The 18,240-nt window shown below is 36.1% G+C and overlaps 1 protein-coding gene across 7 annotated transcripts in view; it reads right to left on the bottom strand.

Annotated features, from left to right (window-relative positions):
• ST7 (suppression of tumorigenicity 7) overlaps positions 1 to 18,240 on the bottom strand; it is a 268,415-nt gene that overhangs the window by 98,579 nt on the left and 151,596 nt on the right. For all 7 annotated transcript variants that reach the window (XM_070369588.1, XM_005899134.3, XM_005899135.3 and 4 more), the window contains 4 exons: positions 12,846 to 13,005; positions 2,566 to 2,620; positions 1,824 to 1,939; positions 1,118 to 1,193 (listed from right to left, as the gene is read on the bottom strand). In XM_070369588.1, the coding sequence (XP_070225689.1) occupies positions 1,118 to 1,193; positions 1,824 to 1,939; positions 2,566 to 2,620; positions 12,846 to 13,005 (407 nt within the window). The remainder of the gene's footprint in view (positions 1 to 1,117; positions 1,194 to 1,823; positions 1,940 to 2,565; positions 2,621 to 12,845; positions 13,006 to 18,240) is intronic.

Below are 18,240 nucleotides of genomic sequence, written 5' to 3'. Positions count from 1 at the left end.
TTGAAAAGAAAGTAGTGAATGCTGGAAGCTAGCTTAAATTCACTAAGAATAAATAAATCAGGCTGTGTTAACCTAATGTACTCTAATGGATTTACTGCACATTAAAGATCCATAGCTACAAGTAGTATCTCAAAACGCAGAAATACAGGCTGAATCATGGTGTAACTAGGTGGCTTAGTAATTGGTTGTACAATAAAACCCAAAGAACGATGGTTTGTGAAAACATGACTCTAGAGCGTGGTTTCTATATGTAGCGTCACAGGGTTCTTTCCCTGGTCCTGCCACTTTTATCAGAAACATGGATGACACATAGAACGTAGGCATATCAAATTTACAGATGACAAGAAACTGGAAAATAAATATGTTGCATGACAGAATCAGAAACCAAATAGATCAACAGGTTACACTGGCAGGATTTCCAACTCTCAAGTGAATCTTTTCACTAAGACCTCTGAAGATTCTGTAACCTTCTTCAGAAAAATCATAAAATAGTTTAACAATGACCACTTGGCAGGGAGAGTGCTGAGGTGATTCAAGCACCAGATGGGTGTTTGAGTTACATGACCTTTAAGGCCTCTGCCAACCCTGAGCTTTTATGACTCCAGTTTTAAGAATCTCTCATTTTCTGAGATCTCCAGACAAGAGTTTCCAGCCTTCCTTGGTGACCCACAGAATGTTTAACAACACTAAGGACATCATTTCCTCCTTGTCTTGACCTTGTAATATTTTTAAAGTGTAATTTCTTCACTTTATGTTTTTACTATGTTTCCTCCCCAGTAGAAGTTCTACCTAGAAAATCTGATGGCACAAATGAGCACTGTATGTCTGGAAAAATGTCCCTGTCATAATGTGTTAGGTATGAAAGCACTGTATTTATTTTATGTCCACACAGTATTCCACAGCTAGCCCTTAAATGATTTAATTTAGGACCATAGCAAAGCCACTAAATTTTTCTCTAAAATGACTAAAACTACCTTCACATGGATGTCCTTTAAATTTTTTTTAAATAAAATAATGCCCCCAAAATAATCCTCAAATTCAAATACATAGTTTAGTGTAAGTATCCCATGAATGGCAACTGAAAACATTCAGCAAAGCAAGATTTCCCCCCACTTACTCATTTATCTCTAAGGCTTCGTGGGCAGCAGAAATCCTAGCTTGGGGGTTTCTCTCTCTCCAGGCTTTCTGCATTACTATTTTAGAAAAAGAGAGAAGAAGTCAATATATATGCTCAGGAAGATTCAGTACAAGAGCTAAATTAATAGCTTTTTTTGAATTACAAAAGAAGAGTTCACTTACCAAGTGGGTTAGCCCAAAACTCTAAAGTCAAACAAATACATTCGAATTTGCTATTCCATTGTCCTTCAACAGCTGATTTAAAATCTTTCTTAGGCTCATACAACTAGAGACCTAATATCTTATATACTAACCCATAGTCTATAATCATAGAGACTTAATTAAGATTTCTTAATCTGGGAGACATGACCTTTCATTCTGTCTCAACCAAAGATTTAGTTAGCTTCATATAAGATCTATATTTCTTAATATAGAAAGTAAATTTAAAGTAAGTAAATCCAACTTTGGTATACGTTTTAAAAATAACATTTTCAATTATAATGAGGGAACTCATGTCTGCAATAACACTTCATGGCAATAAAGCTTTATTTAAGTAGCAACTTTCTGCGTCTTACTGGTCAATCTCCAATTTAATATTTTATTCATCAGGGTTTTTGTAGAGCAGACATTCTAAAAGTAGTAACTTTGATCTCTAAAACAAACAAAAAGCCCTCCCACTCAGTAACTATCTAAAGGATTTTCCATACTTGCATCTGCAGGACGCAGATGGTCCGAGTCACAGGTAAAGAAGGTCTGATGGTCCTGGGCAGAGAGATTCATGTCATAGTAAGTCAGAGGCTCTCGTCCAGTCACCCAAGTGTACCTGTAAAAGAGAAGTAAAATGATCAGACACTTCTGAGAGAGGAAAGCAAGACCTACAAAATATTAAGCTGCATAGCTGTTGAACTATAAGCCATTAACTAAGTACTACTGCCAATAAATTAAAAACAAAATAATCATGCTAGTCTCCTTTTAGGAAGTATATCAGCAGAAAAACAGTTTAAAAATTCTGCTATATTTTTGTCTTAAAATTTTAGTAGCACTAGCTAATGAAAACCTTCCCTAATTAGTATTATGCATAGAGATTTCCCCAAAGCTATGAAAATTCTGATTTGCCTACTTACTCTACAAAATTAAATTCTAACATTACTTCTGGGGCATCTTTATAACCATGTTCCAGGTAAGCTACAAAATATTTTGACTTTATAATATATAATGAAAAAATAACTGTAATAGAAAAATCTCTAAAAACAACAGGTTTGTATGTTGTCCTAAGTTCAAAGCTAAAATATTTATAAAACAGAAAAATCAAAATATTTGAGCATCAAAAAATGGAAGCACTAAACAGACTGTTTTAAATGACCCCTAAATGAACCTGCAAAAACATCTACTGCTGTCTTTGCCCTCTGAACTAGACCCATTAATTTTCCAAGCTGGCAAAATGCTTACCGATTATATTCAGCACCCCTAAATAAATTAAGTGGATTTCGCCATACTTTGCATTCTGCAACAAAGAGAATGTGAAAATGTTACACATAAGTTCAGAGACACTACAAGCTAATTAATTCAGCAAAACACCCTTCCTGGCCATTTGATAAGATAATTTTATTCTCTATCTTCTACATGGGAAGCAATGTGGAAAAACTCTGGGTAGTTAATCAGGAAATGTAGCTTAGGCACCAGGACTTCGGAAAGTTTCACTTAATCTCTCTGGACTGAAGTTTCCTCATTTGTTAAATCAAGGCACATGCCAAAATCAGCTAGTTCATTACTTCCATAGTCACTTCAAGAGATCCAAATACATTCTATAAATTTATTTCTAAATGATAGGTAGAGGCAAAACTACTTTCTATAACTCTAAAATATATCTTACAGTGTCTATCTATGTAACAAGCTAAATTTAAGCTCCAGAGTACAATGTGCAAAGAACCTCAGGCTCTTAATTAGGGCCTATTCTAATATTGATTTTGTGATAATTCACCAGGTTGCTTTTATACTGCTGGAAAGGAGTGGCAAGAAAATTAATACTAAAGCTACCATCACTATAGGGAGAAATGTTATGAAAAAAATTGTTTTCAAATACTTTACCATGGTTTACTTATGCAGAAACAGGTAATTAATCATCATACTAATATCATAATGATAACATGTACTAATAGATTATACATTTTGTTATACAAGAACCACAGGCAGAACCATAGGACTTTAATTTAGAAAAGTAAACCATTAGCTTTTTAAGACAGTTATAGTAAATGTGTGACTAATAAGCTGCAATTCTTTTAAAATAGTCTATGAATAAGACTTTCTACTGATTCAGAATGCTATTAATATTTCTTTGGATGAATAATTTTTTATTAGAAAATAAAATCAGTTAACAGTATTTAAAAACCCATGTGTGCTGTCAGCCAAAAAACCACACCCAAAGACAAAGAGACACAAAAGTGAGCAATTATTGCAGAAACTGAAAGAACATTAAAGGCCATGAATGATTCATTAAGACTCTACCCTCAGTCCTGTTACATTCAATATCATCCATCCATTCATTCACCTATCCATCCATCCAATATATGAATACATTAACTGAGCACCCAGTGGGTCAAACAAATGCATAAGCCATGGGTTACAATACAGCGTGAAAATGGGGGAAAACATAAAGCACTACGGGAACACCGTGTGCAATCTCAATACATTTTTTAAAAACAGCGAATGAAAGGTGTATACATAACAGGAAGTCATGTCCTTATTTTAAAAAAATAAATTTATCTTTAAATTAGGGCAAGATCCCACCTGAAATTTACTTTATGTTTAGAAACAATGGTCCTAAATTTTTTGTCACTTAGCTTAACTTGCCATTTAAGAAATGATCTTTGCTAAGTTAGTTTAGCATTATTGAATTTTGTTCTTGAGAAACTGAAATTCAATGGCTGTCATTTCATATGAAACTAATTAGAAAGTTACACTTCCCTTAAGTAAATACTTTTTTTCCAGACATGAAGCTCCTTAGTGGGGTCACTAACGTACTTCAAATTATGGCTTGAAACAACTGGTGAGCCAAACAACCATGATCTCAGTACTTATAGCTTCTACAGCTCTGAGGTCCCCACAGCTCCCAATCCCTCCTAAGATGATGTCTTTTAAGATTCCAAATGCTCTTCTTAAATCTTCTGAAAGCTTCATGAATATTACAAGGTTTGTATTTAACATATAATAAACAGGCATACAAATCTGTATTCAATGATGGTCATTTCTAACATTATTTACAATAAATAGGGACATTTGTAGAAGCCTCTCCCCTAACAAATTTCATCTGAAATATCAGTAAAAAAGTTATGGCAAAAATTTTGCCTCCATCAAAGACATGATATTGCCTGGAAGGATAAGTGCTATTCAAATATCAGTTGACAAATTATAAAGAAAATTATCTTTCATTAAAATTTTAACTCTATTATGCATTTGATGCAAATGAAATTATTTCTAAATAAAAATAACCCCAAAGAGAAAGGGTGTGTATAATTAAAGCTTAGCAGTATTTAAAGATGCCATCTTTATTTAGGAAGTGCCAAGATATAGCCAGCAGGGGGTGCTGCAAACATTTTGAAATATTGTTTTTATGACTTCAAGAGTACCTGTGGTGGATTCATTTCGATATTTGGCAAAACTAATACAATTATGTAAAGTTTAAAAATAAAATACAATTAAAAAAAATCATTGTTACTATTAGTGTCATACATATGGTCTGTATGCAGTTTCTTCAGCTACTTCTAAAACTTAGAAATGAGTATATGAGCAACTGTAACAGATGTTAAATGTTCTGAATGAGAACAAACGTGATGAGGAAATATATAAGAAATGTCTTCATGAGCTGTATCCTTCAAGTTGAGGGTGTGGAGAAGGTACAATTTTCTTTTAAGAAATAAACAATCTATAGGTTTAATATGAACACGTGTAAAATTTCTCTTCAAATTAGCTTAGAGCTACATTCATTTCTTCTTTGCTGCTATGTTTCATGATTTTATCTTTACTACAAAAACTCTCTTTTCTGGAATCATTCTAGGGAACATACCCCATAAATTTCTGATGTTTTCATGATATAGACAAAGGTTGTAAATGCCAAAATTATCATAATATGAAGATTTAAGTCAAGAAATTAAACTCAGGTCTTCAGTGGATAAAAGCTTTTCTTTATGAGGCCTACTTTCTTATCTTGTATCTTTGGGAAATAAATTTCTTATTTACATCTGAATTAAAATTTTACCTCCAAAAGGTATTTGCATTATCCATCAATATCAACAATTTTAGTGCTCTTTAGAAGCACTAAAGCTTGACTGGGACTCATCAAGGGCTTGCTAACATCATTAATAGTTGAAAATATGTCCCTGATATACTTAACCATGCCCTCTCTGGTTCCATCTGTACCAACTCACAGAGAAGTCTCCACCTACAACTGCTGACTGAAATGTTCAGACCTCACCAAGCAAGCTAGAATGCAATTCAAGAGAAAGAAAATCACTAAATATTGGGAAAGCACTTGTTTAGTTCCCGAAGTCTGGAGAAAAGATTCCATTCATCCATAGGATGATAATAAATTTCTGTGTGAGAGATAAAGAACATAAAAAATAATGCCTACTACTTTCAAGGACTTATAAAATGCTCAAATCTTTTTTTTTCAGTCTTCCCGCTCACCATTCCCTACCACAACTTTCCATCTCAGCGGATACTTATTTCCTGTCTTTTCATATCCACCCCCAAACATGCCCCCCCACACCCCACCCCAGTTACTCACTGGACTAAGGGTTTAAGCACAAATAGAATGGCTATTACGCCTTAGTCCTTGCAGGAAGTCCTAGGTCCCTGCCCCCCCCCCCAAAAAAAAAGATACATTTTATGATCTGCTAAGTCGCTTCAGTCCTGTCTGACTCTGTGTGACCCCAGAGACCGCAGCCCACTAGACTTCCCCGTCCCTGGGATTCTCCAGGCAAGAACACTGGAGTGGGTTGCCATTTCCTTCTCCAGTGCATGAAAGTGAAAAGTGAAAGTGAAGTTGCTCAGTCCTGTCTGACTCTTCACAACCCCATGGACTGCAGCTTACCAGGCTCCTCAGCCCATAGGATTTTCCAGGCAAGAGTACTGGAGTAGGGTGCCATTGCCTTCTCCATTTTATGACCTAGACACACTTATACATTGGTAGAAAAAGAACAAGATACTTAACTACTATCTGGTATCCATATGAAGAAGTTCTTATAAAAGGAGTAAATATACTGAGAGAACATGATCACAGTCCTCAAGTAAAAAGAGAACTTAATTCTTGGGAAAAACCAAAAGACTCTAAAGTCATAGGGCTTTTTATCATCATATGGAAGAAAATATTTTTCTACATCCAATTTTTTTAACTCTGGAAACTTTTTTCTCCTAAAATTAAAATATAGACATAGAAAGAATCCCCACTCCTAGGACTTTCAAATATACAACTAATTTATAGTCTAGGAAGATGTACTATACTAAAATTTACCACCTCATCCCTGGATCCAAAATGTAATGATGACAGTAATACTATTATAGTACAAATGGCAACAATAGCAACTTTGTCATAGCTATAAGCTTGATTTTCATTGAGCCTTTCAATAAAAAAGCTTAAAGCTCAAGTCATCTATATTCCTTACATAAGCTAGTGAGGGTCACAGAGTAGGTCCTTTTTATACAAGTAAAGGGTAAAGCATAAAGGGTAAAAGCTACATAATTTCCCCAAAGAAAAGTAAGTGAGATTATGGCCTGGTATCCAGCCTGCCTAACAATTACCTACAATATACAACAGACCTGTTACCCTGCAACATCATATTTTAAAAATCCTGTGACTTTATCAATTACTTTTTCTACTAGAGAAACAGTTTTGGAAGTCCTCTAGGGAAATATTAGGCACTTGAAAATAACACTTTAAAATATTTTAGTTCCAAAGTACAATGGAGAAGGGCTCTAAATAATGTTCCATCAGATATATTATGACAATCAAGATTAACCTCAAGTTAGTCAATTTCTAACATGTGATTCTGCATTTATTTATTAGCTCTGCTATATCAGAAATGAATACTCAGTGAATACAAGCCCATCTTAAGCAATCATTAAGAGTAACAAAATATCCATTTTCTTAAATAATTAAGCTTTAATTGTTTTCATAACTTTTTGAAATAATTATTTTGAAAAGAATACTAGAAGTAAAGGCACAAAGTATTAATAATATATAGGTAGCATTCAATTCAACAAATATATTACCCTTTCAAATTCTTTTATGGAATGAGAAAGGTGCAAATAATTATGAGTTTTAAGATCATTTTTATTGACCTGCTTTATTCAAGACAGTGTATAACTTTCTTCAAGAATATTGCTAAAATGGCTAACCTCTGTGTCTCTCATACATTTATCATTGGTCATTTCTGATCTAAGTCAATCAATTCTATCAAATAATATGAAGACCATAAAATATTTAATAAGTAAATATTCACCAGGGGCCAAACATGTTTTTGAGGAATTTTCACCAGTCAAATGGAGAGCTAATCTATCCTAGAACACACATTTTTAATGGCAAAAGACTTTAAAAGATGTAATAAGCATTGCCTAAGAGAATCATTTTCAACACTTAATAGATTTTGGCAAGTATAAACTGAGTTTCCCCTGATTGAGGTTATTAAAGAGCAATTCTAAAGGCTCTGGACATATAGCAACTTGAAATTTTGCTAATGGATATATTTGAAATGCAAGCTCTGAAAGGCCTGGTCTTAAGATATATATTTACAATCTATGAGTTTCTTCATCTCCATTGCTTTTCTTTAATTTGTTACCTGTATTAAACCAGTGCTTGAATTGCCTATACTGATATAATGAACCTTAATTAAGAATTCCAGGTGAAATTCTTAGTAAAAGTTTTATATAAAAATGGATATGATATGGGCTTCCCTAGTGGCTCAGTAGTAAAGAATCCACCTGCCAATGCAAGAGATACAGGTTCAATCCCTGCGTCGGGAAAACCCCCTGGAAAAGGAAATGGCAATCCAATCCAGTGTTCTTGTCTGGAGAATCCCATGGACAAAGGAGCCTGGCGGGTTACAGTCCATAGAGTCAAAAAAGATATGATATACATTTATCTTAAAGTGAGAGTAAAATGAGATGACTTACAACATTATGCCAAATGACTATAACCAGAGTTTGTCTAAAGATCCAGTTCTATGCAAGAGGCTATTAACATGTCTCAGAGAATTTAATTTTTGGAGAAGGAAATGGCATCCCACTCCAGTGTTCTTGCCTGGAGAATCCCATGGATGGAGAAGCCTGGTAGGCTGCAGTCCATGGGTTCGCACAGAGTCGGACACAACTGAAACGACTTAGCAGCAGCAGAGAATTTACACTTGACTTTGGCAAGGATAATTCTTATGTGATGGAGCACCCTGCACTTTTGTAAATATCTTGAAGAAGATGAACACTGCAAACCTTTGTCTTTGAGGCATCTTATTTGAGAACAGGGCAAATTATCAAACAGATATTCCCATAAACCCAAATTCAGAATGTTCTTAGACCCTGAGAATCCCTTGCCTTAAGATAGGAGAAGGTGGACACATTTTAAATCCCTATGCATCATCAATTCATAAGTTAAGCCGAATTAAGCAATGGCAGCAAGAGTAAGTGTAAATACACACTGGATGCCATTAATAATTTTTATATTGATTGCATGTTAAAATGAAAATATTTAGACATATTTGTTTAAAGAAAATACACATTTCACTTGTACATTTTTATTATTCTGATTATTAAAATGCTAAAATTACACTTGTAGTTAGCATTATATTTCCACGAGACAGTGCTCACTTAGAGATTTAGTTGGGTATGTAGTTTTGTGCAGCTAGGTCATTTGGAAAAAGGATGAAAGTAAACCATCTGAATTATTCAAAAGAACATGCCAAATCATGAAAGAGGAGACAGGAATAAATATATTCAGCTTTCCTTTGTATAATTCTGATCACAGGTTATTAATTGTGTTATTAGATGTAATGAATTTTTAAAAATGGCAACAGGAAACATGGTGATGTGGAAAATACATCAGCAGGATTTATCAGAAATTGTGTATTTGTGACAAAAAAAGCCATTTAGCTCCCAAATAAATTGAGACAAGTGAAATGTTCACAAATGCTAACCTAAGCCAAACAATCAGAAATTTGGCTAGATTAAGAAGCTGTATTATTAATTACACATTTCTGCTCTGGTCCATAAACAAAGATCACTACAAATTTTGAGAGGATTTGCACTTGGGCCAATTTACACAGATCCAAATGTTAAACAGCATATGAACAGTCTGTCCTATAACAATCACTTCCCATTTCTCCACTGCAAATTATTCTTAGTAGGCCAGGTCTTTCAGCTTTTAATAAAACAAATGATTCTTTAAGGAAAGAGCTATACTATGAGTTTTCATATAGTCCAATGCTTATATAAGTCCTATTCTCTGTTTTAGCTTTTTCAATGATTTTTTCAAATAAGGAATACTATTTAACTGCCTTTGCCAATGTTCATGGGACTTAGTTAGCCATGTTTATTTCATGTAATATTCAGCCAAGAAACATCTTGTGATGATTCTTTTATTAAAGCAATAGTAATTTTGTTATTAAGGCAGTATAAATTTTGAAACAAATTCCTCCATTTTAATAAAATATATTAATTACTCTCAGCTTTGGATCTTCTTTTTCCTTTATACTTAACTGAAACCAGACAATGAAGTAGACAATGATTAAGGGTAAAGATATAGAGAGACAACATACTTTTATACAATAGCATTTTTCTTGTTCAAAAATACAAATCACAACAAGAAAAGAGACATGAGAAATGGTATTAGTCCCATGTTATCTGGCATTTCCATAACAATATTTATGTGTGTTGAGCTGAGTTAGTGAAATAGTAGAAACCCAAATGTCAAGGATGGTCTGAGGGAGCCCTAAACATACTAGGAGAAAGTAATTTCTGTTTTCCTAAATGTAATTATTTGAATACTGTTATGAAATCAAATCATAGATGCTGTATCTGTTATAGGAGATGAATAGAAATATTGACTGCATAGTAGTAGACATTCAGCCAATACTAGAGGAAGAGAATTAATAATAATACTCAAAAGCTCAATATTAGTGAGGTAAAAACTCAGTACAATTAAAACTGGGAATTTCCATGATCATTATTGTAGAATATATTTTTATAAAGGACTGTAATTTTCCCTTTAAAAGCTGCTACTAAGCTTCCCTTTACAAGCACTAAGAGTAGCATCAAGATTTATATAATGCATAAGATTTGTTCCAGGCACCCACAGAGAGAGAGAGAGAGAGAGAGCGCGCGCAAAGTAACAGTGACAATAAGGAGAGTATAAACTCTTTGTCACGTTAAGGAATGATGTCAAGAGATTTAAATTAGGTAGAAAGAATTTTAATGAAAATAAAAACACATTCACAATAAAAATGTCCTTAAATGAGGCTGCTTTCTGTAAATCTATTAATTTTCTACAATGTTCTGTGTCATCCGAAGACTACAGTAACTTGGGTCAGGCAGGGTACATTTAACCTGCAGGGTCTTACAACAGATGCAAAGTGATGGTGATTATCCACACTGCTTATGTGACAATGACTGCAGGATCAAGATTCCTCATTAGAATAATATGCCACCCATGTAAGAATAGTCGGTCAACGTGGTATTTTACTTTGCTCAGATCTCTTTCTGTTTCTTTCACAAAATGGATGAGTTTATAAAGTCCCAGACAATTTTGTTACCTCAGTGGTACCATCTCTCACACATGTACCCTTTAGAATGAAATAAATATGTACCCAGAGGTGCCCATTACCATGGCGGGCTGGCAAAGGGTATATTATTAATAAAAGATCATTGAATCAACATCAGATATTATATATATATATATATATGTACATGTGTGTGTGTGCATGTGTATGTGCTGTGTGCTCAGTTGCTCATTCATGTCTGACTCTTTGTGATCTCATGAACTACAGGCCACTGGGCTCCTCTGTCCATGAGATTTCCCTGGCAAGAATAGTGGAGTGGGTTGCCATGCCCTCCTCCAGGGGATCTTCCCAAGCCAAGGATCGAACTCGAGCCTCTTGCATCTCCAGCATTGGCAGGCAGGTTCTTTACCACACAGCCACCTGGGAAGCCCACATACATATATACATATAGTTGTTGTTTACTCCTGAGTCGTGTCTGACTCTTTTGCAACCCCCTGAACTGTAGCCCACCAGGTTCCTCTGTTCATGGGATTTTCCAGGCAAGAATATTGGAGTGGGTTGCCATCTCCTTCTCCATACACACACACACACACACACAATGCTCATTGATGCCTATCACCTGGCTAGACAGTTATGAAATATTGAATGAGTTATTTTAGGGAGGAAAGAAAAAAAGATCTAACTTAGTTCTTTTATCTCTTCTTCAACCCTCAAGTCTCAGAACTGGTACCATCTCCTTCAAGAAGCAAACTTCTTCCCCTAGTTTGGATTGGGAACCCCTCCTTTGTACTCCACAGTGTTACATGTTTCCCTCATATGATCATAGCACTGAACACTGTTTCCTTCAACAGACACAAGAGTTCGATGGGGGCAAGGACTCTGGCATTATTTTTAAACCAGGCCAGGTTCACATTAGAGATCTGGGAAATGTTTATTGAATTGATAAAGAGACCAATCTAGGAAATTATATTCATCCCTCTTCTTTTATGAGGGGAGAAATTACAGGCCTTGTATGTCCTCATTCTTTCATCTACCGAGTTTCAATGATAAAGTAGAGACTATTCAAAATGCTAGAGATACTATGATTAAGCAGGAAGGTTAAAAAATTCATTATAATTTAGTAAATGTTGCTAAAAGTAAACATATTATGAGTCAACAAAGGTGTAGAGATAGTGCACAGCCTCTCAGAGAGGGTTTCCCTGGAGGTAGCATTTGAGTTGGGTTGTGTGGCTCAGTGGTAAAGAATCCACCTACCAATGCAGGAGACGTGGGTTCAATCCCTGGATCGGGAAGATCCCCTGGAGGAGGAAATGGCAGCCCACTCCAGTATTCTTGCCTAGAGAATCCCATGGACAGAGGAGCCTGGCAGGCTACAGTTCAGCAAAGACTCGGAAGTGACTGAGCACAGCACATGTGAAAGATAAGCAAGCACAAAAAGAGGGCAAACAGGCTTCTGGGCAGAGGGTTGTGAGAAAAAAAGGCATGTTCAAAAAATGAAAAGGACAGGGAAAAGACTGTGACAGAATTCAAGACTGGCAATAGAGAAGCAGCTTGCGTGAGGGCTCAGTTGCTTCAGTTGTGTCTGACTCTGCAACCCCATGGACTGTAGCCCACCAGACTCCTCTGTTCATGGGATTCTCCAGGCAAGAATACAGCAGTGTGTTGCCATTTCCTTCTCCAGGGAAATCTGCCCAACGCAGGGATTGAACCCAGGTCCCCTGCATTGCAGGCAGCTTCTTTACCAACTGAGCCACCAGGGAAGAAAAAGTCAAATTAAACAAGATACCTACTTCCTTTACCTGGGATGCCTACACTCAACTTCTCTGGCAGAAGTTGTCAACTCCTTGGGAAAATAAATTGCATTTTTCTTTGAAGTCTAATATTTAAATAACAACATTCTTACTGTTTTATAGTGATAATAATGTAGTAAAAGTAAGTAAATACTGCAAACTGAAGGACTTTCCATACCTGAGACACTTTGCCTGTTGGAATCTGAGTCCCCGTTACTGGAATTAGAATTGTTGGAGGAATTGTTGTCAACCCCTCCCAGAAGGGGGCGCAAGTGGCTTACTGAGACTTGTTCAATGAATGATGTTCCATACTTGCGAAAATACCACCATTCAAATATCTAGAACAGAAAAATAGTAAGCATGATTACGGTCCTGTTACCAGCTATAATTTTGTACATACTCATAAAATACGTTGTATCTACTAATTATACCCACCTTAAATTAAATACTGGTTTAAACATATTTATTCCGAAAAAATTGTTTAATTCTAAAAATTAAGAAATTCTTGGCAGCAGCAAATACCATTTACATTTTAACTTCTCAATGTTGTTTTATCCACTTAATACTGGCTTTTAAGGAAAATTTATATACCAAGTCATGGTAAAAGAACATTGTTAAGAGCTGCTCATTATTACTTTCCTCCAAATTTATATAATATTGATAATAAAATCACCACAGCTGAAAAGCAACTCCAGAAATAAATACAAAGAAGCTAGTATTAAAAGTGTGGCTTATGAAATATTCCAATATTTGGCATTTTATATTCTGATAAAGCCATACCTGCATAAGATTTTTAAGACAGCAAAATTCCATTAAAAAAAAACCCAGCATCTCCTTAGAGAAATCCAGCTTTACAAGAAGAGTAATAGTTATCCCATTTCATGGTACTCTGGCACCCAAATGCTGAGAGATTCAGTAATGTCTGCCAGCTGAGATGTGCTTTATAAACACTAGTATCTGTTGTACACCATTAACATTTCCTAGCTCACAAGCCTACCAGTAATGTGCTGTTTGCAAAGAAGAAAAGAAATAACTTTCATTAAAAGAGGAGAGAAGTAATGATGCTCACATGACTAGACTAAAATCAGGACTCCTAAGCAAGGGGGAAGCAAGCGACCTCCCGCAATTTCTCCCACCTGCCCCACCTCCCCTACACCACTGTCTGAAGCTGCTCTCCCCACATCCTTTCCTGGCCTCCCTGTCTGATTTTGAATCTGTTCCATAAGCAGTCACAAATCATTACAGAGAAGAAATTTAAAAATCAACTATATCCCAGAGTCTCCTAAGAACTATACTTTTATAATATAGAATGTGGAACTACATAAAATTAACTACCTTTATCCTTACTTATTTCATAAAAACAAGATGATGCCTCTCATCCTTTCATTTCAGTCTAAATGTCACCTCCTCAGAGCTCTTTCCTAGTCACCAGATCTACAGTCAGCTTCTCTTGCCTCTCTCAAAAGCACCCTGCTTTTCTTCTTGGCAGCATTTATGACATTTGTTTAATATCTACATGTCCCACTAGAGTAAGAGTTTTGAGAGAGTAAAAAACATGTTTTGTTCATGATTGTATATCCAGGATTTGATAAATACTTCATGAACGAATGCAAAAAACAAGTCCTATATAATCAATGAAGCCAAAAGTTTGTTTTTTGAAAAGTTAACAAAAGTGACAAACCTTTAGCTAGACTGGCCTCCCAAAACAGAGGACTTAATGTTTTTAACGCATGAAAGAAGGGAAAAGTTAAGTTCTCTGTAATAGACTTTGGGCTATCATTTAAAAATTGGTATTTCTCTATTTTGTTCTACCAAAAATTCCTTTAAAAGACAGAAAGAACACCTACAAATGACCAGAAGGAACTATCAATCAAACCAAATGTTTGTAATACTATAACAGGAGAACTTGATTTAATGCCAAGGAGTTACCCCTTCTAACTCTATGAGTTTTCACATGTTAAGTCATTTAAGTAATCTGACTGGGCAGACAGGAAGAATATGATATAAAATCTAGGAAGGGATAGGTCTAGTCTATAATGTAGGAACAGGAGGAATAAGAGAGTTGTTTGAAGAAAGAACAGCATTCAAGAATGGTAAATTTACGAACCATAGATTCAGAAGGGAGTTTGTAACCTTAAGTGAGTTATTTTATCTATTTTAATATCAGTTTCTTCAACTATAAAGTGTAAATCACATTTGTTATTTATCCTTGAGTGTCCTTAATTTCACACTCATGTAAATCACCCAGATCCAAACCCCATGTAAAAGACTCAGTTCAGTGCTTGCTGTATAGTTGGTTCTCAAAAGTAACAGCAAAGCTATTATTTATCACACTGATGCTGTGCATACCTCCTACAGGCAGCACAGCTCACATACTGCTATGATGCACTCCTCTTGTTACTCTATAGTTTAGGCTAATACAGCATATTGTCTGTTACTAAATGGTTTGCTGAAAGCCCTTGTAATCATTGTGAAAAAGGAGGCTGCTTACCATTTGGTCCTGACCACCCCCCCACCCAAAAAAAAAAAAAGATTTTGGCTTTGCCTTTATTGAAGAGAAGGAAGGCTCCAAAGGACCCAGAACAATGGTCACAGAACTAGCAATGGCTTTCAATCACTTGTGGGAAAGAGCTTTCTTTGCCCCAAGACTCTGCCTTTTATATTATGCTGCTTGGGCACCTGCCAGGCCTTCATTTATTCAGTAGCACAGCACTAAGCGCTCCATAACAAGCATAGGCTGTGCTCCAGGGTCACAGAGCACAGATAGGGCCCCTGACACTACCAATCCATGCCACAGGCCCACAATGCCTCTCACACTCTGCTCCCATCACACACACACACAAAACCCCACTTTGCGACTCTTTAGGATCTCTCAGTTTATCCAGCCAAATCAGAGAACCCCAGCACTAAAAGGAACCCTCAAGGCCCATGAACAGTTTCATTTAGAATGCATGAGGGCAACATGTTAAGGTAGTCCAAAGTCACAAAGCTAACTCAGTAGCTATTTAACCTGAAGTCTCAGTTCTTGTGCCACTAATCTTACTAGGGCCCTAAAACAAGACATCTTTTTATAAATCTCTTGCTCATTTTAACAGATTTACCTGTCATTTTCCTTTTCAAATCTTCACTTCCAAATGCCCTCCTCTTCTACTGTCTCTTTGCCTTCTTAGCTATCAAACATAATCCAGAAGTCTATCAAATGGGACTGGATAATACATCCCAAGGTAAAAATGCTTCATATTAATGGAGTATTTGCATTATAATAGGAGACAGACCTTCCACCCAGTATTTCTAATGCAAAAATAACAGACTTAATGAAGACTGGGTTATTCATGCAACTGTTTGGATGGCAAAGGAGGATCTTCTCAAGCCTGTCCTATTAGAGCTGTAGATGTGGCTTCTTACCCAATACAGACCTTTATACTGGTATCTACAATACCATGGGACAGGCACTCCAATATGAATTAAACAAACAGCTACTAAAAGGAAGTGGGACAGGACTTAAAGCCTTCTTAAACTTCAAACCAAAACCTCTAATCTGGGGTCTTAGCACCAATGATCTGTCCCATATCCTGAAAAACAGCAGGCTTGGGCCAGAACCTCACAGTATTTTTAAAAAGCTGCACAGATACAAATGGGCAGATGGTGTTATTTAACACACACATATTTGGTGTCACTTTGAATTATTCTCCCTGGTGCATAACCTACAATGTAAACAGCAAAGCTCTCATAAACAAATTTAGATTTTAAAATTAGCCCTTAGACATGCTAGTAGCTTAATGGAATTGCCATTGTGGAACAAAACAGTTTTTAAATCTGACAAGTAACCATAAAATTAAAATATACATTTACACATTTCATAGCCTTTTAAAATGCAATCTGCCTACACCAAGAATTATACAGATCAAGTAAGATGAGAACTAAAAAGCACCAATTAGATTTGTCATTTGGGAAGTCAATAAGACCCTACAATCCTGCTGAAAGGTAAAGGCCCTAATATATTGAAAGACAGCAAGGTTGTGTGTCTTAGTTGGTACTCTTGATTCTCAGTAATATAATGTGTAAAATAAAGTCACTCAGTTAATGTTGGATGGATGGATTGTTGAAAACTGAATGGAGAGACGGCTGAAAGGTTGAATGGATGGATGATAAGGGTTGGTCTGGTGACTTATGGGATACTGTCTAAATAAAGAGCAGGACCAATGAGAGGTTTTGTGTTCATTTTGTTAGTTATAAAAAAGAGAGACCTATACATATTTGTTGGAAAGGAAAGAATCAAGTGGAATGAGAGAAACTGAAGTGCAAAAGGGTACAAATGACCAAGAGGCAGGACACCAAGAGCCCAGGAAGAACACTTACCCTGCCTCAGAAAGGTAACTTAGCATTTCTTCCTCTACGACAGGATGAATGGGAAGCATGAGTGCACAGACAAATAAATTTTATTTGGGAAATAAGGAGTGAGATGAGCTGTTTCACAGGTAAGAAGGCAACAAACGAATGAAAAGTAGGTGACAGTTATCTTAGTGGAGATGCAGGTAAGGGTTATCATCTGAGAATAAGGGAAGCAGGGGTGGAATTGGGAATGTGAGGATCAAAGCAATGGTTTGGATCTATACCTTGCAGGACCGAAGGGCCATTGCTATACTCCGGACCCAGATCACACTTAAAACAAAGACTCATTTGTCAGGAACCCAATTTCCTAGGCCTTGTAACCTTCTCTATTACTGTTGGATCAAGGAGCCATGCAGCTGCAGGCTGGGAGTGGAGATTCAGGTTTGCAGCTGACCTAAGATGCAAACACCTCATTTTCACCTGCAGGGAAGGAACAAAAGTCTGGCAAAGAGTAAACGAATAAGGCCCTTTCATCTGTCTTGCATACCTAAAAGCTGAATCTTTCCTAAAGATGCCTAGATTCTTCCTATCCATTAAGAACTCCCCTTCTTGAATTGCATGTTTTGCATATATAACACTTCTTTCTCTTCACTTATTGGGACTTTCCTATCTTACTCAAAAATGCTTCAAGATTTCCACAGAGAAGCACCATAATGATTCCACACCAATTCCATTAAACCCATGGGAAACACAAAGATGTCACAGCCTGAAATTGGCTATGTGTTTCCCAAGGATTAAAGTAGATGATGATATCACAGGATAGATACAGCTATGGTAGAGAATGAAGAGGAAATATGAAACTCTGGCAGTCTACTCTCAAATAGACTGCAAAATTGACACCTGCTCTAAGTCTTCAGAAATACATCTGGTGGTAAACAGATTTTTGGCAAGAGGCGATCTTCTAGGCTTAAAGAAGATAAACCAAGGCAGTTGGCATGGGTTATAGTAATATCTGAAACCTTTTTAGAAGTTTCCTGTTAGAATTCTCAAGTAGATCCTTTTCTCTGTACCACTGACTCTTTCAAAGTCCCTCCCAATTCCTCATGACGATTTTCTTTCTTTCTTTTAAACACTCCTGGCTCCTTCCTATTTTGTTTAGAAATACTGAAGAACTATGGTACAGGACTGGAGAAGGCAATGGTACTCCACTCCAGCATCTTGCCTGGAAAATCCCATGGATG

The sequence above is a fragment of the Bos mutus genome, chromosome 4 (assembly GCF_027580195.1).
Source record: "Bos mutus isolate GX-2022 chromosome 4, NWIPB_WYAK_1.1, whole genome shotgun sequence".
Classification (NCBI taxonomy): domain Eukaryota; kingdom Metazoa; phylum Chordata; class Mammalia; order Artiodactyla; family Bovidae; genus Bos; species Bos mutus.
This window is presented reverse-complemented; position numbering and strand designations above follow the sequence as displayed.